Source organism: Charadrius vociferus, unplaced genomic scaffold, assembly GCF_000708025.1.
Source record: "Charadrius vociferus isolate BGI_N301 unplaced genomic scaffold, ASM70802v2 scaffold513, whole genome shotgun sequence".
NCBI classification, from domain to species: domain Eukaryota; kingdom Metazoa; phylum Chordata; class Aves; order Charadriiformes; family Charadriidae; genus Charadrius; species Charadrius vociferus.
Window position 1 is genome coordinate 403,676 of NW_009647423.1, and position 23,917 is coordinate 427,592.

The 23,917-nt window shown below is 37.3% G+C and overlaps 1 protein-coding gene across 1 annotated transcript in view; it reads left to right on the forward strand.

The window, feature by feature from the left end:
- LMBRD1 (LMBR1 domain containing 1) overlaps positions 1 to 23,917 on the forward strand; it is an 89,533-nt gene that overhangs the window by 58,650 nt on the left and 6,966 nt on the right. Inside the window, exons 10-14 of the mRNA XM_009880525.1 lie at positions 4,369 to 4,433; positions 5,422 to 5,524; positions 6,693 to 6,797; positions 8,019 to 8,168; positions 15,295 to 15,373. Of these exons, the coding sequence (XP_009878827.1) occupies positions 4,369 to 4,433; positions 5,422 to 5,524; positions 6,693 to 6,797; positions 8,019 to 8,168; positions 15,295 to 15,373 (502 nt within the window). The remainder of the gene's footprint in view (positions 1 to 4,368; positions 4,434 to 5,421; positions 5,525 to 6,692; positions 6,798 to 8,018; positions 8,169 to 15,294; positions 15,374 to 23,917) is intronic.

A 23,917-nucleotide genomic window follows, 5' to 3' on the forward strand; every position in this document is an offset into this window, starting at 1 on the left:
CTTTGGAATTATCCATAGAAGAAATAACTTGACCGCGAGCAGGGATAGGAGGCAAAGAGCTATCTGAATAACTCAAATGATGATGCAGGGGTCAGGGGAAGGCTTAGGAAGTTGAAAAAAGGTACCAGAGAAAATGATGTAAGCAGAACACAAATAATTTCAGAAAAGACTTACCAACTTGTGACTTGATTATGTACAGTAGCAGTAGAAAAATACGCTAATCAGTTGAATATTTCTAAATTATTTGTCCTGACTTGTTAAACTGAAATGCATTTCAACTTTCCACTATGGCCTAGAAGTGGCATGCTTCCATTTTTACTACTGAGAAATGCCTATATTGACACTTTTGTTTTGTTTTTTGCTTAGCCATGTCTTCTAATCCCATATGTTCAAATGTAAAACAAAGCTATAAGTAAACCAGTTTTTACTGTCTTCTGCTTTAACTGCTTCCTTACTTGCCTGTGCGGAGGCTTTCTATTAAGATGCTAAAGGAACTCATTTCAGGCAGTTTAAGTTGTATTGGTAGGTATTACTTTGACTTACTGTTTTTGTACTATCTGCAGTCTTGCATAAAAACATGGTTCACTGGTTTTTGGCAGTTACTTGTATGCGTACTAGCTTGTACAACACACTGTAGATCAGAAGACTCAAGCGGACACTTAGAGGTGATCAAAGTGATCTAAGTGGAAGGCAGCAGCTCTGAAGCCTGTTCTGTATCAAATGATTGAGTACAGGTGGATATGGGATCTATGTTTTGTAGCTGAGGGATATGAGGAAGTCGCCTGGCAATGGAACAGTTCAAACTGATTGTAGAGGAGGAAGTAACATAGCTTGAGGTATGGTTGCACTGAGGTCCTGCTTTCAAAAGAACTAGGGAGTAGGAAATAAGGTTGTCTTGGGAAGTTAGGCTTTGCTTAATATAGATCAAGGATTGCTTTTTTTTGGCAATGACCTTACTAAATTCCTCTGTGTGTTGTTTGGCTGAAACCCCAGCTTTTTGTTTTCACCTGTTCTAGTACTAAAAGCTTTTCAGCATCAGTTGATAAATAGTCCTGCTATGAGAACAAGAGGTTTTGATTAAGCGCTGTTCTCTGCTCTGAGGCTGAACTGGTACTCATGTTCTCAGGCGCTTGGATTCCTCCTCATTTATGTTGTGACACAAAACAAAACTATTTTGTAAATTTTCATGGCTGAGTGTATCTAGAATCTTTGAAGATATTATAATTGGTTTAAAGCTCGTAAACAGCAGTACAGAAGTGTCCCAATAAGATTGTGGATGACACATTTGCCCTTTGCTATAGGTGACAAGTAAAAGGCAACAGTGAGTGTATAGCTCCAGCTGCAATGTTTTTTCTAGCCTATCTTAGACTTGATGCAGGGGGAAAGGAAAGGAAGTACTTATTTGTTCCCTTACCCAGATACCAAATGATACCCCACTGGAGGCATGCTTTTAATTTAAGTTAGGTTGATACCACTTGATAAGGCTCAGCTGGACTTTGTAAGTTGTGAGCTCAACTACTGGTCAGTGTTGGTATTCTCCTAATCATTGGCCAAGTGCTGGTTAATAGACTAGAAATGAGGTGTCTGTTGGTCCGTAATCAGTTGAGGTACAAGGAAAATCCAGGTAAGAACACAAGGATCATTTCTGTGAAAGGCCTGAGTCAACTGAGTCTCTGAAACTGTGTAAATATAGGTTGATATTAATTGCAAATCATTTATGGTTCAATAGTCTCAATAGCACTGTGGAGATACAGGATGAACTAAGGTAGAACAAAGGTCTTCAATATTAGCATTTTCAATCTCATATTTAATGAGACTGGAGTTGAGGTTGAATTGGGAAAAGGAGTGTTTTTTCAACCACTTATCTAAGTCTGTGTTATGCATCACTTCAGAAGACACATATTTCAGAGGAGATCGGATACCTTTCTACTGGCCTTAGTTGGCAGAAGGTAATGAAGTAATGCAAGCTTCAGGCTCTTGGTCTTAATTGTTTTTAAATATCTATTTCTTGTATGGCTAATATCTAGTGGGAGTTTGCTGTGGAGAGATAAAAATCTTAGTACACTTAAATATGTGGAAATACAGAAGTTAATACCTACCTTGATATCGGTCTCTAAATCTATACCTAACAAGGCCTACATAATTTGAGTTGCTTTATAAGCTATGTTCTAATACTGTGTTTGAGTTTGCAGATGGAAGCTTATCTTCACAATTTAATGAACAATAATAGCATTATAACTCTTAATATCTTTAATGAGCAGCTGTAATAAAGTTCTTAACCTTTTCAAGATGGCTGTGTGCCAAGTTTTAAGGTTAATAAAATAATTTAAGAGTAACTACGAAAATTCCCTCATTCATGTGGAAGACTACACATTGTGTTCTTGCATATAGAATTTGGAAATAAGTCTAAGTTGTCTCAGGGCTAGCCATCTGAAAATATTATGTTTTGGAAAGTTCAGCGTGCTTATCTGAGCACATTCTGTGACTAGGGCTTCTAGGGAAATAAAGTGAACCTGTTGGAGCTGTAATTGAATGGGTTTGCTATCTAGGCTCACTTTTGTGCACCAATCCCCCAAGGAAAAGTTTGTAAGGGAGAAAACCTACCAAAGAAGTGGATAATGATATACTGAATTAGTTTATAGCCTAGGAAAAGCAATAGGAAGTGTTCTTCTTGAGGACAGCTTAAAGAATGAAGTTCTGGCTCGAGTGCCGTATTAGGTGGGCACAATAAAAACACCTCCCTGTGTTTTAATTAAGATCTTAAGAAACAAGCTTATTTCTGAGTCAGCTTGATTCAGACCACTCATCAAAGAACTGAAAGAAATCCCTGAAGATAAAAATGAGAAGGAAATCAGGAAAACAGAATGTACAGGTATCAGAATATTACTTTTAGTTCTGTAAACTTATTGCTAAGTTGCCTTAATTATTGCTGTTTAAAATAAACTTTTCATACTTTGACTATATTCAGGGACTAAATTTTCTAGCTTGTTAAGCTGTTTGCTTATTTTAATCTAGCCCCTAAAACCTGAAAAATCTGAATGCACAAACCCAGCTTAACTGCTGATGTCTTCATATACTCCTGGTAAACTTAGTTTAGTATTTCATACACCACCTTGGCTTAGCCAAGAATTTCTGTTCTCATTTTGTACATCAGGCGGTTTTATCTTAGTGTGCAAAAGCTTACAGAAAAGCCTGCTATGGCTGATTTTAAAGACTATAGCAGCATCTGATTTAAGTATAGTGCTGGCTAAATAACCACAGCTGCTACACTTTTTTGGTTTCATATTCTTAAGTAGTGTATGCACTCCAAAGGAAGATTGTGGGGCAAATGACTTGCCTAGAGCAGCTACAGGAAGCTATTCTAGAACCATCTCCAGAAGAGACGCCTTTATCTGGTAGTTGTGATATGGTCATAGAAATCTCATTTCATTGTAATCACTTGTGGATAGATAGTGTTTTTGAATAATGTTTTTTAAGTAGCACTTACCTAGATTTTCTTGAAACTCAAGTATTTTTCCTACTACCTTAGTATTCATAAGCATCTTTTTTTTTTTGTCCGTTCTCAAGTCTTCACATTACTTCAGTTAAATTTCTAGGTGACTTAAACATTTGAGTCAAAATACTTTGTAAAGTTGGTGTTTTCTATAACTTGAACCTTGAAAACCACTTGGAAATACTTGATACTGATGAATAACTGAGAGGACTTGCAGGCAGAAGCAAGAAAAAAGTAGACCTGGTATTTGGGCTTGGTTACTTAAGTTCTATACATCACTCCCTCCAAGTGATTTGGTCATTGAGTGTTTCTGAGTAGCACTACAGAGGGAAGCTGTCACTCAGGAAAGGTGAGATGTTCCTTGTAAGCTGTGCCCAGGTTGCCTCCTGTTGGAAGGTGAGCACACAGGCAAATGGAAACAAACTCTTATTTCCCTTAATTAAAGTCAAGTGTGTGTATATAGTTAAGGTTTTCCATTTAATATAGCAAGTACTGATTGTGCATTCTGCTAAATGCTGTGTTCGTTTAATATAACATTTTATCTATGTTTCTAATGACACTTTTGACTTAGAGGTAGGCTTCTGTATTGCAATGTAGCATGTGATGTACTTTAATGCTTGATTCTGAGCTTAGTGTATCCACCAGGCAAAGAGGTGGTTATCTTAGATGATCAACTTAAATGCTTGACATAAACCCTGTTGAACAGAGTAAACATATTGTTAGCACTTCTCAAGTATTTACCAAAAAGTTACTGTTTCAAATGTGTTTGAGCTCTAGGTGATCTAAGATTTAGTGCTTTATTGAAACTTAGACACATCTTTGCTTCTATCAATTGCAAGCACCTTCAGTTAAATTGTAATAAATCTTACTTCTAGATTGTGTGGGGAGTATTCTTCATCATTGTGGCACTGCTCTTCACTGTCTCTCTATTCTTGTCAAAGTAAGTACCTTTCAATATTTTTCTTAACCACTTAAACTCCATAGTTTCTGCTCCAATGTTGAAATCAGGTGGCTTGCTTCAAGAGTCACACCACTTCTTTTTGACGCTACATTTCCATAACTAGAGCTGCATTTCTCATTGTAATAGTATATACTGACACCAAGCAAAAACTGCTAAAACAGATTCAAAAAAAGGACATGGTTCAGTTTGACTGTATGCTGCTGAAAACAGTTCTGATTCAGCAGACAAATTAAGCATTTACATTAAGGAAGTTTAATTCCGATTGCAGAAATACTCTGATTGCTTGAATGAATCTTAATGCATGTAGGTGCTACTTGGGCTGGGTAACAGGTGCTTAAATTCTTAAAATCATAGAATGGTTTAGGTTGGAAAGGACCTTGAAGATCATCGAGTTCCAACCCCCCTGCCATGGGCAGGGACACCTCCCACTAGACCAGGTTACCCAAGGCCTCGTCCAGCCTGGCCTTGAACACCTCCAGGGATGGGGCCTCAACAACCTCTCTGGGCAACCTCTTCCAGTACCTTACAACCCTCAAAGTAAAAAACTTCTTCCTAAATTCTTGCTGCAAATGACATGTATAATCCATTATGATGTGCATTACATTGTAGTTTTTTCATGGCATTGAAAGCAATATAACCAGCTGCAAATCTGGTGGATTTCAATGAAGATTGACACTAACCTGAGGTTTCAAATGTAGGCATTTTTAATTTTTCAGGCTGGGCAAATAAGCTCTGTGACTCAAACTAGGGAAAACCTAGAATTCCAAAGACATGCAGATATCAATATACCTTTTCATAAGACGAGTGCAATGACTGGGATAAAACAAAGCATGTGTCCATATAGATACGAAAAAGCTGTCAGTCTCTGGGCTTATTTCAGCTTTTTTGAGCTGCCTTTTTAAGTTAAACTGAAGACAAAGCTCTGGGAGAACCATGCTACTTAATCAATTTTTCTTAATTACTGCAGTTTGGACAAAGCTCTGCATTCAGCTGGCTTCGACTCAGGATTTATAATTTTAGGAACTAATCTGACAAATCCATTGAATATGCTGTTACCTGTTCTTCAAACAGTAAGTAAAAAAGATTGCTGTTATACACATGTAAGGATGTTCCTCTCTTTTCTGGTAAGCTGTCAAAAGGCAAACTATGTTTGTCCCCAAGTAATTCATTAAAACAAAATTGTCTAGGTGTGTTCTGTGAAAGCAAGGCAACTTCACTGTTAACAATCTTTTAGTTAGTAGATACTGATATGAAAATCTTGGGTGGATAGAAGCTAGTTCCTGGAGGAAGGTGGTGCTTGAAACCAACTTTCCTCTGATGAGAACATAGTGACAATGAAGAATGACATCACTTGTAGTTATGCACAGAATAAAAGCCACCTTCTCCCATGCCCTACCGACATTCTAGTTGGTTTTGTACTTGACAGTTTATCCCCCTTAAGTGAAGTAAATGCGTTTTTTCACTTTTTAATGCTTATTGCACCTTTAGAGATATTACACTCTGTGCAATTATGTATGCTATAATAATGCATTAGTCTTTGAAACAAACCCTACATGAGAACAGGCATATGTTAACTTCATTAGGCTGGAAGGCAACAAGGCCACATATGAATTTGGCAATCAGTCATGGGTAAGCTAAGAAAAAGAAATCCTTAATGTAAGATAGTGCTTTATTCTCCCCTAGTGGAGTTCTTTCCATATTCTTGGTGTAGTGGGTTGGCACAATGCATTGTATCACCATGGTTTCATAAACTATTGAACACCTAAACTTGCAGTTTACTGAGAAAAATAGAGTCTAGCAGCAGTATTATCTCAAGCTGTTATTAATGTAAATATAAAAATAAGCTTTATATGCAAATATGTTCAGAAATATTCACAAATAGAATGCCTATACAGTCCTAAAATGACTATTGCCACTCTGGACCTGCTCTTAAATGTGCTTTCAGAACGGAATTGAGTATTTGTTGGCCTAAAAATGTGCAACACTTCAAAATTAAGGCAAGCTTTAAATTAAGCAAAATGCTCAGTTGCTTTCCCGAGCTAATTGTATAGGCTTTATTAGCAGCAAGCTATATTAGCAGTATATGAAGCCAGCTATGTAAAACCTTTAAATGGAAGTGCTGGTAATACCTCAGCTGCTCTGAGTAGAAACTGCTTATTGAGCTTTAAGTGGGGGAAGAGCTTGTTTTCTAATTTAAATGTTGTCTTGTCTTTTTAACTGGTTGTGTTCTTGTTTTAGGTTTTTCCACTTGATTATATTCTTATTACAACAATTGTTATGTACTTTATCTTCACTTCAATGGCAGGGATTCGAAACATGGGTATATGGTTCTTCTGGATAAGGGTAAATATGACTCAAGAGTTTAGTTTGTAATACTCAGTGAGATGTTTAATAAATATGTGATACTGAATATATTTAATATACTCATTATTTTTGTACTGCTTCATAAATACTGGATGTGGCAAATAGCATTGTCTGTATGTCTGAGTGTTAGAAGCCTATTATAGAATTTTCACCGCGTTTGAAAGGTGTTCTGTTTTGCTAAGTTATCAGAACAAAACTGATGTTTTAGTAGTACAGTCAGCTGACTTTTTCAAGTGTTTAATCAGTGGCGCTTGTGGCTTCTGACTTTTCTAAGTTAAAGCCATATGATTCTGATATACTGGAAGTATTAGTGAATTTTACGGTCAAAATCTGAAATTGCACGCAGTCAGTAGTAGTGCCTGACTTAGTTTTTATGTGGCAACCAAGTTTTTTTTAGCTTAATGAGAGATAAAAATGTACAGTGATGGTATGGCATATCTAAATGATGCAAATAATATATTACAGTATTAGAAGAAGCAGCTTTGTATCCAACAGTATGCCATTCATACCTGTGATGCTTGGTTAAATATTTCACTGCGTCTGTGCCTACTTTCCTTTTAATACTGCCACCCTTTCATATGGTGACACCACGAAATTGTCAGTAGTGACCCTGAGTCCTTGCAGTGAGTCGTGAGATTGGTTTCGGTCTTCCTTTGTTTACCCCTCAGCTGCTGGTGTCTTTACCCTAATATGGTTCTCCCGCTGAGCCTTTGAGGATTACAGAGTAGTGGTATCTGTAGGGTGATGGTGAGCGATTATATTGTTCCCTGCAGAGTAAAGTGAAAAAGATGCCACCACATGGTCCGCAAGTTTTCTCAGGGCCTGGGAATACTCTCTCATAACTCCCTTCTGTTTCTTGACCTCATTAGAGGTGTAGTGACAGACACCTCACCTTGACTGAAGGCACAGTTTATCAGTGATAGCCAATGTCATTTATATCTTGCTACTAACTGCTTGTTTATGTCTGGGTCACTAATACAAACAACAATTAATTTGGTTCAATAGCTGTGCTTTGAAATTCAGGTAAATACACCTCAAAACCTGCTTGGACTCATTGGAATTAAGTTGCCAGAGCATAATTTTAGCAGCCTCTCACTTCTGTCAGTAGAATTAAAGCTGTTACTTGAATTAAAGAGAATCTAAAATGTCTTCAGGAAAAAAAAAAAACAACTATGCTAATATTTGTTTTCTGTTTTTTAGCTTTATAAAATCAGGCGAGGAAAAACTCGACCTCAAGCACTCCTGTTTCTCTGTATGATACTTCTGTTGATAGTTCTTCATACAAGTTACATGATCTACAGTCTTGCCCCTCAGTATGTAATGTATGGAAGCCAAAAATACCTGGTACAGGTGGGATATAATACTTTTTTTTTTAAATAACCTTACCTTCTGTATGAAAAATATACTGTTTACAGTGACTTTTAAAGCCAGGCCCATTCTTAGTTTTGAAGACTTTTGTAGGCAGTTTTTTAAACTACGAAGTTTTTGCTGGTACACAAGCCAGAAACTGGTTGTACTATATATAAAACAACTTAATTCCTAGATTGTCTTCAAACAATGTAAAACTTTGTCTTCATTTGTCTTTATAAAAGACAAAGTTTTTATAAAGACAAATTTATCAAAAGTAGTAAAGCAATATTTTATAAGACAGCTGCTAGCTTTCACTAGATCTTGTACTGGTATGCTTAGGTCACTGAGTGACTGCAGTGAGGATTATGTTTAGTGGCAAGGCTCTCTATAGACTGAAAGCAATGTTGTTCCACAGTTGATAGTTTTTATGTGCACATTTGTGAGAAATTACAGAGATAACTTGGTACAGTAGAGGATAATAATCAGAACAAAGCTGAATAGGTGCTGATTAATCATATTTCAGCCACTTTGGACTCTCAAAATCCATGAAACTTGTTGCAGTTTTTGTTCTATAAAATCTTCCACAGAATTAAGTGGTTAACATTAGTCTCTACTTTTGTTATTGTGCTTTTGTGTACTTCAAGGTTTGGGTTTTTTAAAGTCTTTCACCTTCTGTACCTGAAGGCTTTCATTCTTGTATTTCATCTTCGTTTGAATGGAGGCCTGCATATTTGTGGGGTAGTTCAAAGTTACACATCATGAACATCTTGAAGTGGTTTCTGGATAGCTGTTTACCAATATCTGGTATCCTACAGGGGTAGGCTTTGTTAGATCGGATCTTGCAAATGCAGACAACTGTGTCATGAACTGGTTACTCATATTCAGGCACAAAGAAGTCCAGATCTCTTGGTGTGCTGTTTGGGGTTTAAGTTGAAGTTTCACAAAGCCAAAACAATTGAGCCAGAGTGGTTGGGAGAAGGGATTTAAATGAGACTGAAGTAACTGGGTGCTGCTTTGAGCATTTGGAATACTTCAACTAGTTTTCCAGAAGGCTGCTCCTCTGGGAGAACACAGTGCTTTTTTTAAAAAAAAAAAAAAAAAAAACCCCAAAAAACCCCACAAAACCAGTTGCCCACCAACCTTCAGCTGAAAATATTTAGTATGATGTGTAACTTATCACTATCAATTCTTTCAGTTTAAACAGAGTAGATGCAGAATACTTTGAGCAAAAGAATTACAAGGAGAAATTGAAGTTGAAGTAGTGTTAAAACATGCTAGAGAAGAGGGACCTGATCTACTTAAATGTGCTGAGTGGATGTGGTAGAATTGTCACTGCAGGAGGTGAAGCATTCAATAAATGCTACTTTTCTGCTGTCTTTATATTTAAATTGTGTCTGGTAATAGGAGGTTGGTCATCCTGCTATCAATCCAAGCACAATAATATAATCAGTGTATGGGACTTGAATATTTGGTATTTAGGAAGTTTAATGCTTTTTTATTAATTTTATGCTAGATATAACCAATACTAAATAAACATGCTTAGTCTCAACTTTTCAGAATTAGGGTAGTAACAGCAAGAAACTAAGCTGAAAATCAGTTTATGAAAGTGGTTTGTTTCTATGGTAAGTTTACACAGAACTCCTGGCATGAATACTTACTGTGTATGTGGCCTAGAACATCATATAACTAGCTGAATGATTTCTCAGCGCAAGTCCCTGCAAAAGACAGTTTGTGTTTTTTAGTACTGTAGACTGATTGTATGTCTCTAATTACAGTGCAGAAGCATTGTGGGTGTAAGGGTGGGAAGGACAATTTCATTAAGGTTCCTATCACGCTAGTCTTTAAGCCTTTCAGTGACCTGAGAAAAGAATCCTTCATGATAAAGCTTGGAGAAAAGCAAATAAGACTGTAGCTAGCAGTTTTGTTTTGCTTTATGAAAAAAAGGGCAATGTTTCAATAAAATAAAATGTGTGTATAGTGAGGAGGACAGAAGGACTGGGACTTAAACAGCTAATGTCAACTGTTTGTTATGACAAATAGTATCTGAACATAGATATATAATTTGTAATGAAAAGGGTCAAGAGAATGGAGCACAGCAGTAGGGAGGCTCTTATGTCATTCAAACAGATACTGAAATAAAATCTTGGTCAACACTGTAACAAGGATTAGCTGGAATGGTTGAACAGAGCTACAACTCTTCATTTAATGGATTAAAAAAATCTTATGGTAAAGACAGCCATCCTGGGTCTTTAGCTCCTTATGTCCCATTTCGAAGAGCTGCATTTAAAGTGCGTAAAGTAACTTGGGTAGAAATTGGTTTATTTTTAAAATAACATCAAGCATAAAGTATATGCTGATAAACTACATCTGGACTCTTCTGGCATACCAAGTAAATACAGTGTTTTCAGACAATATCTTCTCAAAGAATCTTTCAGAATGTGCCAGACGTGCTTTCTGTGTCTGACTACCCTGATAAATTTATGTTAAATATTTGTGTTTTGAAATGAGGAGAGATGGTGACTAGGAATGAAGAGGAGTGACAGATTTTTCCGTGGATGTTAGCAATGGAGAGGTTCTTAAGAGTCACGAATTGGTTATTATGGAAGTGAGGAGTGGTCAGGAACATACGGAGGATCTGGGCAAGTGAATACATTTTGTGCATATGGCAAGCTCCCTGGTGATAGAAGCTATATGCACCAGTTTGCTTAGAGTCTAGACTTTCATTGCTGACACACACCACAGTCAATTTCATCATTTAAAGTAACACCACTGGTAACCAACACTGTACAGAACCAAGCAATAAATGAGCAATATTCCAAGTCAGCTTAGTGAATGAGTAGACTGATAAACATACATGTAAGAATCTGGTGGCTCACAAAAAGACAGCGGTGTAAAACAAGTGCTAGCCCCTTTCCTTTGCTCTACAGTAATTCCCAATCTAGTAACCTGTCAAACTAATTTGTAACCAAAATCTACAGTGATGTATTAGAGAGGTTAAAATTCTGTTTAAATCTTGCACTGTTTCCTTTGGAGACTGTTACTCTTGTCAAGACCTTTTAACTTTGAAGGGCTGTCAGCTTTTCCTGGTAATTGAACATGTGTAGAAAAATAGAGCTCTTGTGAGGCAATTAAAGTTAGCTACATCTGGGCTACTTGCTTTAGTTTAACTCTTTGACCATTGGGGTGTTCAAAGCATGTGTCCCCAGTTAACTGAAAGTGTCTTCAGCTATGAAGTCTGTAGGAAAGCTTTTGAAAGTTTCTTTTGGATATATTGCCCTTAGCAACTGAGGCCATATGTAGGGCTTTGGTCAACTTGCATAGCTCTAAGGAACACTTGGCATCATCTCTTAGACAGCATTTGTAGCATCTGCTAAACAGCTATGAGTCTCTTTATAGCCTTCCACAAAGGCAAAGAGTTCTATTCACATCCAGGCCTTCTCAGCTTTGTAGCAAAACCATACCTTTGCTCATACTTGAAGGGTAATTGCTATTTCTGTTCAACAAGGCCAAGGTTTTTTTTATCCATTTTTCTGAAAGAAAGACTGCTTCTTGCTGATGTTTCTACCTAGTGGACCTGTAAGACTTGACTGGCTCATACAGGAATTAAGGCCGGGCTTTGCCATAGGTGACGCTGATACTTTTCCCTGGTTGAGGGCTGGAGCAGAAGCAGTCACTTTCCGTCCTCAGCCTTCACATAGATAATTCGGAGGAGTGGAGCAAAGCTGCAGAACAGTGAGTGTCTTTGTGGTCTTCAGCAGAAGGAATCTGGAAGTATCCCTTAGATGGCCAAGTGCGTGGACAGATCTTTTTAAGTTCCTGATCCTGAACATAAGCAGAAATAAATTATATAAGTGTAACAGGCTGTAACCTAACTCTTTATATGACAGCTTGCTATTTTCTTAAGAGCTGACACATCTTTGACACTTGAAGCACATACACTGAGTTACTGTACTTGGTTTTGTTTCCTGCTTGTCCTTGAGGCATCCTGCTTTCAGCTTTGGACTGGATGTGATAACTGGAACAGTAGAGGTTTACTTTAACAATACTCATACTAAAAAAGTCTGAGACTTGAGTGCTCTACTGCATAATGATAAGTAATTTTTTTTGAAAAATTATTCTGTAGATTCATCTCTGCTGAGACTTGAGTGCTCTACTGCATAATGCTAAGTAATTTTTTTGAGAAATTATTCTGTAGATTCATCTCTGCTGTCACTTACGCATCTCTTCCATGTCCAGTCATTTTCTGTGCCCTGCGGGGCAAAAGGGGCTCTATCTCCAGTGGATGTATGCTCATACAAAAGTGCTGAGATGACAGCATTAAGGGCAAAGCTCTCATACCTTTTCTGGGAAATCGGCACAATTCGGGTGCCTCTGAAATGCCTGAATGTGAATATGTACAGCAGGGGAAACAGAGGAGGAGTTAGAAGTTTGCATGCAGTTGCAGGTCTACAGTCTCACTGGGATCAGAGATGTGAAATAGCTCACGCGATTGGAGTGCTGCCATGGCTAGGTGTAGGCTCTGTAAGAGTGGCAGGCTGGGAGGGTTAATAGGGAGAGTTGGCTTTTATGTGAGGCAGCAGTGGGAACATGTGAAGTTTTGCCTTGGGGTGAATAAGCCAGCAAAGTGCTTTTGCGTTAGGATTATTAGAGGGCAGGTCAACATGGGGATATTGTCTGCTACAGGCTGCCTGATCAGGAGGAGGTAGTAGATGATCCCTTAAGATACCTGTAAGTAACTTCTGTTCAGTCCCTGGTCTTCATAGGAGGCTTGAGCCAGCCAGGTGTCTGCTGGAAAAGCAACACGGTTGAGCACAAGCAATCCAGGAGACTTCTGGAGCGCACTGATGAGCACTTCCTGACACAGGCAATTGAGGAGCTGAAACAGAGAGATGTTGTCTTGGACCTGGTGCTGAAAACAGGGAAGAAGTGATCAAGGACAGTCTTGGCTGCAGAGAGCATGAGATGGTGAAAGTTCAGGATCCTAAGAAGAGAGAACAGGACAAATAACAGGTTAACAACCCTGGACTGAGGAGAGCAGATTTTTGTCCTTTTCAGGGACCTTCTTGGAAGGGTTCTAGTATGTAGAAACCAATTCTGTCCTGGCAAAGGTGTGATTTGTTTTTTTTCTTTACTGTAATTTCTTTCACTGGATGAAATGATACTCTACTCTTGCTGAGTCTTACCATAGATATTGTTAGGTTTTAGTTAATCCTCTAGCATAAGTAATAACTTCCAATTTATTTCTGTTCTGTTAGCTTTGTGTAAGACTACTTTGCTTTGCCTAATACTTGTGTAGTTTGCTTTGTGTAGTACTACTTATATTAAAGAATCTTAAATGTGAATGTTAGAAATTCTAGCTACATTAAAAATGAAAAAGGTGTTCAACTGATAGAGTTGATGAGATTGCCATTCCTCTTAGCATGGCAAATGTGCTTCTAATTTTTATTGGAAGGATTAATACCGTGAAATGCTCTATTTTATATCTCTTTTTGGAATACATGTTTTTCATGTTTTTCACTTTTTTACGTCTGTTTTGTGAAAAGGTAAAAAACTTTTAGTGGACCTTTACAAGGCTTTACATTGTGTAGGAGAGAAGAGAGGATTGCTAGAGAAGGAGAGGCTGGTTTTATGATTTGAGAGCATCAGTGCCTTGAGCTTGTGGAAGACAGTTGAATCCAGATACGTCAGAAATCTTAAATTACAGGAGTGTTCATGGAGAAAAAGTGATGCCAGACCTGGAAATGCATAGATAGTATCAAAGGAAACCTGCAAGTCTAGCTATTGCATGTTGTATTTTAAATTCCTACTCATTTAAAATCAAAATGAATAAAGATAAGGAAGAAAAAAATGTGAAATAGCAAGATTCCATTTGTTCTGTGCTTTTTGTATGTCCCTGCATAATTGTACAATGTGTATATGTTATTTTGAAAGAAGCACTCTGTGACTAAGCAGTGTAAGCTGTAATGGTGACAGCAAGCTGAAATACCTCCTGGAGCTGGACCACTGCTAAATGTACACTGAATAATTGAAATCTCATGTCTTCTGATCTTATCCTATTGTTTCTGTCTACACTTTGTCCTCTTACTTTTGTTTTCACTTTAGTTCCTGATTCCTCTGCCTTATCGTACTACTTTTGGATCAGTTTCTTCTAAGGCAGCAGTGGTCTTCACGCTTCCATGTGTTTTTGTGAAGCAGTTAACTGTTCATACAAATTGCTGTTTTCAGGATAGACGCTTGGTTGTTTTTCTTCAATGTTCAGAGTGAAAGCTGAATTTACTTAATATTGATAAACTTTCTCAATTAAATTGTTAGAGAAACACTTAGGTTTATGTCCTAGCTTGTACTGATTTCTGGTAGATTTTTAAGGGACATGTTCTCTTCAGCCTGAAGCAGAAAAGGTGTTGACCCGCACTGATTTCTTTAGACTTCCTGTTTAGGGAAATCATAAAGGTGAAAGTACAGTAGAGATGAAAACCTTTGAAGTGAGTGTATGAAGAAATCAATGTAGTACAAAGGATTTGTATTGGACTCTGCTAAAATTATTCACTGATTATTTAAAAGTCAGTGTGGTACATAAAGAGTTCATGTAGTCTCTGAAAGGGTCCATTTTCCAAGGATTGGAGATTTTTAAACAGGAATATTTGGGTTTTAAATAGTCCACTTCAGCGTAATTTGTCTTCCTGCACTCTGGCTATCTGAGTACATCGAATACTATCGTCTGGCTTTCAGACCAGAAGTAAATTGTATTTGGTATCATTATGCAAGCCTAACACTTCCATGGTGTCTTCATCACCAAAGTTGAATTCCAAATTCATTTTATACATAGTTAAAAGGTTTAATTTCAGAGACGAAGTCTTTATTTTTCACTAGTCTTCAAAAAAGACAAGCTATTATTTTTTCTAAATGATAGCATATTTAGGAATGTTCATGTTGTACCACTTATAGCATACTCTGCATATACTGTGCAAAAACAATTTTAATTGTTTTGAATATTGTAAGAGATTTGTCAAAGCCTTTTTTATAAAATTAATTTATTGGGAGATGTGTTTGTTTTGGGGGCTGTCGTTGTGTATGGAAGAACATTGCTGGGAGACTAGTGTACTAATTTTCCATATTTATAATGCAGAGTAATAAGACAATTGATGGCCAGCCAATGAATGTGACAACATTTGTATCTAAAGACTGTGATGCAGATGCACCTGAAGGTAAGAGAAATTAAGTTCTTGTATTCTTGTATTTACTATGTCATTACAGCTGGGCAGCCATATGTAAGCAGCTTAGTCTTTTCATGGCTTTGATTTGCTTTGTACATATGGCTGCCCAGCTGTAATAAGCAGCTCAGTCTTTTCATGGCTTTGATTTGCTTTGGTCTAATATGAAGCTTTGATGCATAGCTATGTCCAGAAAACAGCTTGTTACAGCTTATTTAATTCATTTGAAGAAATAGCTATTTTTAGTAGAAACAACATGTAACAATGCCTTCCAGTTAACTTGAAAATCTCCCATTTGCTTTAACATGTATGTAGAAGACCTTAAATATAAACCCTAGCTGGTGAATAGTTTATACACTGAAGTGACACTTCAGATGTTTATCATACAAAGATTCAAAGAAGTATTCTATTAAATCTCGGAATGAACTCAGCAAAACTAAGATCTGAACTTCCCAATGCAACTTTACAGAGAAGGGTTCTTCAATTCTGCAACAGTACCAGTGGAACTTGACATCTTAGGCTATTTTCCTGTAATCCTTTCACTCTTAATTTGTCATTCCCTGTAAGATCCGGTATAACTCTTGCTCATCTGTGTTATTAACCATCCCTTTTTGATAAGTTATTTGAGCAGAAGATGCAGTGTGGATCTTCTGGAGCTGTGAGGAGTGACTAGCAAGCAGATGAATAATTGTGGAGCTTTCCTAGACTTTCCATCTATGCAGGCATTAATGTTGATTTTTCTTTTTGAGAAAGAATAGTAATAGTCTTTATTCCTCTGTGAAACTTGGCTAAAGCTGGGAATGAGTTTTAACCTGGGTTTGTTTTTAAAAACAAAACAACAAGCTAACTGAAATCATGCTTGATTTCTTTATAATGTTGTCTTTTCCCTCCCTTTTCCTCTGCATATAAAGAATTTTTGCACGGTTTGAATTGGTGTAGCCATTGCAATTGTGGTACTGCTGTTTAAGGTCACCATCAACTTTGAGTGCTTTAGTCTCCTGTTTAAAAAAATTGATCTCAGCAAAGGATTTATGGCCTTCAGAATGGCCCAGATTTTTTTCAGGCTGAAGCTTTCAATTGCTCTCACTCTGGCAAATTTTCAGCTCCTCTGTATAAAGAGGAGTTGAATTATATATGCATTTATATACTTCCAAAAAGGCTTAACAGTGTTTGTTAACGGATAGAAAAGATAATAGCTGTCCTGCATTCTCATCTTATAATCAGTATTCTGTAACTACTGAATTCTGACTATGCTTCTAGAAGATGTTAGCAACTACCTCAGGTTTTCTTCCTACTTGTGTTATTGGAAAAGATAATATTTAATTTTAAACAATTTTTGTACTAGTGGAGGTAACTGCAGCATTAGTTCTTTGTTCCCCTCTATCAAGTCGGGGTCTCTTTTGCAAGGTGGTTCCTGTGTATTTAAACTCATCTTCAAATTTAGTGTGTAGGTGTTAGTCTTACTCCTGGTGATTTATATCATTTCCCAAGGGGGGGTGGATTTTTCTTCTGTCTCCTCTGTACTTCAAATACATCATTCACCCACCTTTTATTTTTGATGGCTATTTTTAGACTTAATGCAGTTTTAAGTGTTTTGGTATTTTGTCAAATGTAATTGTTCGACTCATATTTAAGCTGCCATATTTTTGTGATTAAAAATAGAAACTCTTTTGTGGCAGAGTTTAGAAGAGCAAAATCTGTCATCTTTCAAAATGAGATCACTTTGAGCAGGTTGTATGGATCTTTGTATCGACTGGCGTCAATAAGCTCATTAGTCTTGACTTTTCTGGGAGAAATTCAAGTAGTCTGGTTTCCTCAGGCTTTGTTGCTTAATCACAGGAACTGGGGTTGGACTGAAAAAACTTTCTAAATTCCACCTATTCTTGATACTTTTTTGAGTACTTCAAATACTTTACATGATTTTTTTTCCTACTTTGCTTTGATGGAAACTACATAGCTGATGCTTAAAACTGGTTTTCTGATGTGCTGAACACAAGATTTGGCCTGTGTAAATGATGGCTTTGGTTTGCCATCATTGATGTGTTGTTGCACTGGGTATCTTTGAGTCACGTTCTTGTTTCTTAATAGGAAAGAGGTGGAGAAGGTGTTGATAGGCTGTCCTATGCTAGCCTACTGTAAGTAGAAGATGGATGGATAGTTCTTAAATGTGTACCTTAATGTGATCAAAAGGCTATAGTGGAGTTCTGTTAACTACAGATATGGTTGGGCCACTAAAGTGTTTTTCTAAATAAAAGAAAAGTTTCTTTTGTAATGCTCAACTTCAAAAAAAAAAAAAACCTAAAAAACCCACCCAAAAAACAAAAAAAAACCCAAAAAAACAACCAACCAAAAAACCCCTTGTTTTATTAAAAACACTTTATTCGCTGTTTCATCCAGTCAGTTTTAGAAAGCGGAAATGTAATGCTTGCATTGGAATACCTGCCATTTTTAATACTTACTAATTAAAATAACTATTGTAAATGCTAGTCTTATGCTCTGCGATCAGACAGAATATGTTGACAAGTGAAACTTATTTCAAGGGTAGGGACTAGATTTTTTTTAATACAATTTCCCTTGTTTTTAAGGATACTAGACACAGAGCCCAAATAGGTACAACTAACTTCAAGTTAAGATAAAGGTTGGCCAAGCACTTGTAGGTTTTATTGACTTCTCTGCTACTAGTCTTTTATCTTATGTAAACCACTGAACTGGAACTAAGTGTGAATATTGATTGGTGTTCTCAGCACTTTATTTTGTTTTATTTAAACTGATTTAATTTTAACAGGTGTTTTTCCTTAAATGTAAAATAAACTGCGACCTTTTAATGGCTGTGCTGACAATCAAGCTTATAGCAATCTGCTCAGTTTTATTCAATACTCAGTTGTTGTAGGTATGATCTCCACTTACTGTAACTAAGTACAGGTTTTTCTTTCTGAGATGGTGGGAGAGACCTTATCTGATCTTGTCATAGCAACTAATACTATCAAAAACTTCAGTATTGTTAAAACTTCCGGTTTAATGGACAGCGTTTTCTGTATGTGTTTCAAACCAGTGTTTGACTTGATGAAATGACAATTACATTTTCTAGGGAAACATAAGGCAGCTAAAACAGTCTTATAAAAACCACACTCTTATGTATTTATGGTTAAATATCACATTTGTGGGGTTTTAGCATTGTATTGTCTGCTTTCATGCAGCAAAGCTTGTCTCTGTTGACTCCTGGTATGCAGGAGTTGTCTGCTTTATACTGTAAAGGCCATAAGAGCATAACTACATGAAACAGAACAGAAGCCAAAAAGTGATAGAGCAGACTGCGTCTTATAACTCAATAAAGTACCTTGTGTTAGTTAAATTTAAAAATATTGCACAAAAGGCTTGAGTTCTGGTTAACATAGGCTTTTTTAAAGCTTTTTAAGTAGTCTTAAAACTTTAGTAATCAGGGGATTGGAACATCTCTCGTATGAAGAAAGGCTGAGGGACTTGGGTCTCTTTAGTCTAGAGAAAAGAAGATTGAGGGGGGATCTTATTAATACTTACAAATACTTAAAGGGAGGATGCCAGGGGGATGGAAGCAGTCTTTTTTCAGTGGCGCCCAGTGATAGGACGAGGGGGAATGGGCATAAACTTGAACATAGGAAGTTCCATCTTAACGTGAGGAGGAACTTCTTTACTTTGAGGGTAGTGGAGCACTGGAACAGGCTGCCCAGAGAGGTGGTGGAGTCTCCCACTCTGGAGACATTCAAAACCCGCCTGGACGCTGTCCTGTGCAACCTGCTGTAGGTGACCCTGCTCTGGCGGGGTGGTTGGACTAGATGATCTCCAGAGGTCCCTTCCAACCCTAACCATTCTGTGATTCTGTGATTCTTTTGGAGCAACAAACTTAATATATTTGTTATAGACAAAACAAGCGTTAGTTTTCAGTGTTCGATATGATTGAGCAAAGATTTCATTTGATCCTTTTCAAGGACTAATGCCAGCTGAGCTGTTGAGTCCACAGTTCAGTTGAGCATAAGGTCAAGCAAAGGAGTTCAATTATGTGATTAAGACTCTTGCAGATGGACTAATGCACTGAAAACTTGGTATAGGTTTGGCTAAACAGGTTAATGAGATTTAATGTAAGTGAGCAATGACTCAGCTGCAAGCCTGTACATAAGACTTTTCCCAACCGTAACGATGAGATTTGATAAACTCCATCTACCTCGTTCTAGATCAGAAAACCATGAAGGCTGTTTTTAACTATCACTCACTTTAAATCCATAACATGCTATGAATGTCCCTTGGATTCTCTCATTTCCTTAATTGAGGAAAGGAGCCTTACCCGAGGCTTGCTAAATGCTGGGTACAGTCTGTCTGCTGGGCTTTTTGCATAGACCTGCACTGACTCTTAACTGCCTGTAAAGTAGAAAAGAAAAAAGTTATTTTGATTTCTAAGGCTTTGAACTGAGCAGGAATTGCTGTGCTAATTAGATCTGTGCCTTCTTATAGGACTCTGTCAGCTGGAAGTCAACAAGTGTAAAATCTCTGGCTTTATTTTAGTCTGAGTAAAGACTAGATATAGACAGTACTCAAGCTGGAAAGGAACTCCATATATGAATGCCAAAACAGGAGCATATTCCTTATTTCTCCTTCAGAGAAATCCAGGAGGCATGCGATGTGAAAGCAGAAGCAAGTTGCTCAGAACCTTCAATATTAGTAATTTTGTGTTACTTTACAACCCTAGATTACCACTTCCAAATGATTGTTTTAAATTAATTAATTTGCAGAGTTATAAAACGCTTCACAAAAAGCTTAAATGAGGATTTTGGTGAGGAATTTATCCATTTTCCTATTACTTTACTGAATGACCTTACTAGTACTTTACCCTGAATCTCTACATATACCTAACACTTTTGAAGTCCTCTAATACTGAGAACTCAATATAAATAAGCACGATGGTGCGCGTTTCACTGCAGAAAGCCCTGTTTGGCAGCTGTAAATAATATGAGTAGCTAAGAGTGCCATAAATCTTTTTCTACAGTACATTGTTTGTGGATGTGCAGTTGTAGAAACATCAATTCCTACACCTTTTTCTGCACCCCACCACTGTGGACAGATATGAACTGCTCTGAGCTACCCCTTTTCTCCCTCCAAGAGATTGTAGTTGGGGAGGGAAGAGGCTACATTTACTAAATACTCTGAAATGTTAAACGGAGTTTAGCAGTACGGCAATTGCATGTTCTCTTCTTGGATCAGCATCCTGTTTTTATTGCCTGTTGGATTTAAGCCCAACAGGAAAGTGAGATGCTCTGATATTATCAGTACTTTAGAATAACAGTTGAAGCTGCTTACACAGGTTTGAGGGGTATGTACCCATTCTTAAAAGAAAGTAATGAACCCAGTGTAAGAACCCCTTGGAGTAAGAAACCTACTGACACTTTGTCTACAAAATGGATAATGAATTTTTAATAAAGGCTGTTCTCTTGCCAAAAGAAGGCATCATATTTGGCCTCTCTAAGTAGCAATGCCACCAAATCGTTTCATCACTGAGAAACATTAATTACAATATGTATTGGAAATATTTTCAATGAAATGTTGGGAGCTGCTTCTGCTGGTGTAATCAAATCATCTTTTTATCCTGGTACAGACAGCTGATGAATTCACTGTGTAACATGCTCAAGAACAGCTATGCAGAAAACTTAAACAGCAACCTGTAACTACAGCTGGTGAAACAACATACAGATGTTTCCTGCCCATCTTCTAATACAACTTGTCCTATAGAATTAGAAAAGATCAGTTAACAAAGATGGTCTTTTTCACTGCTTAAGATGTGTCCCGCAGCTGGGTTGGATGAATGACATTGGACTGGAAAAATCTTATCTGAACTGTGAGAGAAACCTGACTGGATTACAGTCAAATGTATCATAAATTATGTGTTTGAAGGAGGCAGAAAATGGTAAAGAATGGGAAGGAAGCCATTGTTTTCAGAGCATTGTTAATGAGAAAAATCACTAATTCATATCCAACTCATTTTAAAGAATTTGGCATTGGGTCCTTTAAGTTTGACTCTCAATGACAGTCATAACTGGTTTTGTTCTTCAGAGAATAAGCAAGGCATTCCAGCACTGAAAGTTGCCCTACTTTGTCAAATGCATCTTTGAGCGTTAGCTGACTACAAATACTTCCGTCTGCAGACAGAATATGAGGTACTCTGTGTAAGGATATTAAGAGATCAAGATCTATATTTTAAAATATTTTTTTTTCTCCCTATCCTCCAAATTCTTTTCCATGTAACATGATCTCAGGATGGGGAAAAGAATGAATCCTTCTCCCACAGGACAGACAACCTTCTGAAGTGGTCATCTAAAGACAGTATGAGGCAAGTAGAAAGGACATGACAAAAATGAGGTTAACATAGAAGGTCAAGTGGTGCAATGTAGTTTCAAGGAGAAGTCTGAACTAATGTAAGTTTAAGCCTGTACCAAACTGATACTGGAAAATGTAGTAGGTAGTTAATGGAAATTATTTTGATGAGAATGAAAATGATAGGTTATGCTGTCCGTTGATTGCCTGCTTTCTAGAATCTTGCATTCATGTTCATGGGTATTGCCTTCGAAGTTTATCAATAGCTATGTCTTTAAGAATTGTTTGCCTTTAGTTACTTAAAAATAATGTACTCAAGGGAGACTCAGACAACACCTCTTGCAGAAGTTTGAATTTAAGTCAGTAATTTAAAGGCAAGAAATTGCAATTACATGGCTTGTGTCCAAACACATCTGGCCAGTGGTTGTAATTAACCTAAACTGTACATAGCATTGCAAAAGGTATCTAGTTTCAACAGAAATACAGAGAATGCGTCCCTCTGCAGGTTGATCCAATGGTTTATTGCTTCCCTGTAGAAAAAGGACATTATCTCTGTTTGGAATTAACACGGCTTCAGATTTTAGTTGTCAGCTAATGCTGTACCTTTTCACTATGCACATGGCCTTGTAGCATTACGATTTTCTTCACTTGAAGGTATTTAGTAAACCTGAAAAATCAAGTCATCCTTTAAACTTATGAAAAATGAGATTAACAGGTTTAGCTCTCTGAATCTCATTAAATGGTTTTCCTCTAGTCTTAATATATGCAAATCTCAGCACCCTCACAGATTCTCATAACCAAACTAAAATAGAAACCTTATAGCTGGGTGCAGTTTTCCATTGTAATAGCATAGCTGTGCTAGGATGGGCTCCAAATCTAAAAGGGCAAAAAGAGGACTGATCGGCTCTTTGAATGTATAGAGGGAAGTGGTGAGAACTCTTGTGTATGTTTAGCTAAAGCTTGTCTGTGCTTGCTTGTTTGTAAGATCTAGTACCCTCTTTCTGCATCTAAATCCTGCATTTCCTGTTCATAAATGCCGCTTTGTTTAAATTTGACCAGTAGATAAAACAGTTATGTGACCCATATCACTCGGTAGGACTTTGTTCTCATTATTTACCATTGAGAAACTTTGGCTAGTGTCTTTTTTCTTCTCCTTTCAGCACAAAATCTTGGAGTATCTTACTGGAAGCCTGGTTATGCTATGAAGTCCTGCTAGCACTGATGGGACTTGCAGCTTCTTGAGCTGTTTAATGTAAACATTCACAGTGTGTAATGATCATCAAGAAGTTGTATGACTGCTGAAACGTATGGCAAAGTAACTGCAAATAGCTATTGGTTATCCAGACTTGTAACTTTTGGTACAAAATCAGATCTATTTGTTGTAAAACTAGACTGGTTCACGTTGATTACATCATTTTCTGGTTGTCTAGGTTTATATCGGGCTGGGTTTGATTTGCAGATATGTAATATGAGGTATCGGATGCAACTTATCTGTAGCTTGGGTTGCTGAAAAAAGCGGAGTTTGCATTCTAAATGATAGCTTGTCTCAAATAGTTTTTCCGGGTTCCTCTCTAGTCCTGGTTTCCAAGTTCCTGGCTCCTCCTTAGCCTCCTAAGTCTTTTTCTTTGGCAGGATTAGATTCCGAGCAACTCTTACTGAATAAGGTAGATTTTTAGGCTAGACACTATCCAGCTAGACTTTTGCTTTCTACATGTCTTTTAGGTGCCATCTCACTACTACTTGCAGCTAAGCAAAACAAAAAAAAAAAAAGGCCAAAACCAACAACTGGGACAAAACAGCAAGCAGCTTTTTGTGCTTGCATATTAAAAAAGATTGTCAATAGCTCCAAACTGTTGTTTAAAATCTGATTTGATACTCATGCTTCTGTAGTGCACTGTATCCCTTCAAAGTGCTGTCAGCTTGCAATGTTGGAAACTTAGTGATTCACATCTCTTTAAATGGGGAGCTATTGTAGCTGCGTACAACCAGTTGGAAAACATTTTCAGATCTTTGCTATGAACCAATTCCAGTAGCGTGTTTCCCAACATGCTTTTCAGTTTGATAAAGGATCAAAGGTGTAAACTTGTTACAAAGTTAACTGTAAGGCAAGTGGTGCTGAAGCTCTGTAGTACGTGCGCTATTGTGAAAGCTGAAAGAGCGACAACTTGAAGGTTTAAGCAGTTTTTGGAAAAAAATAGC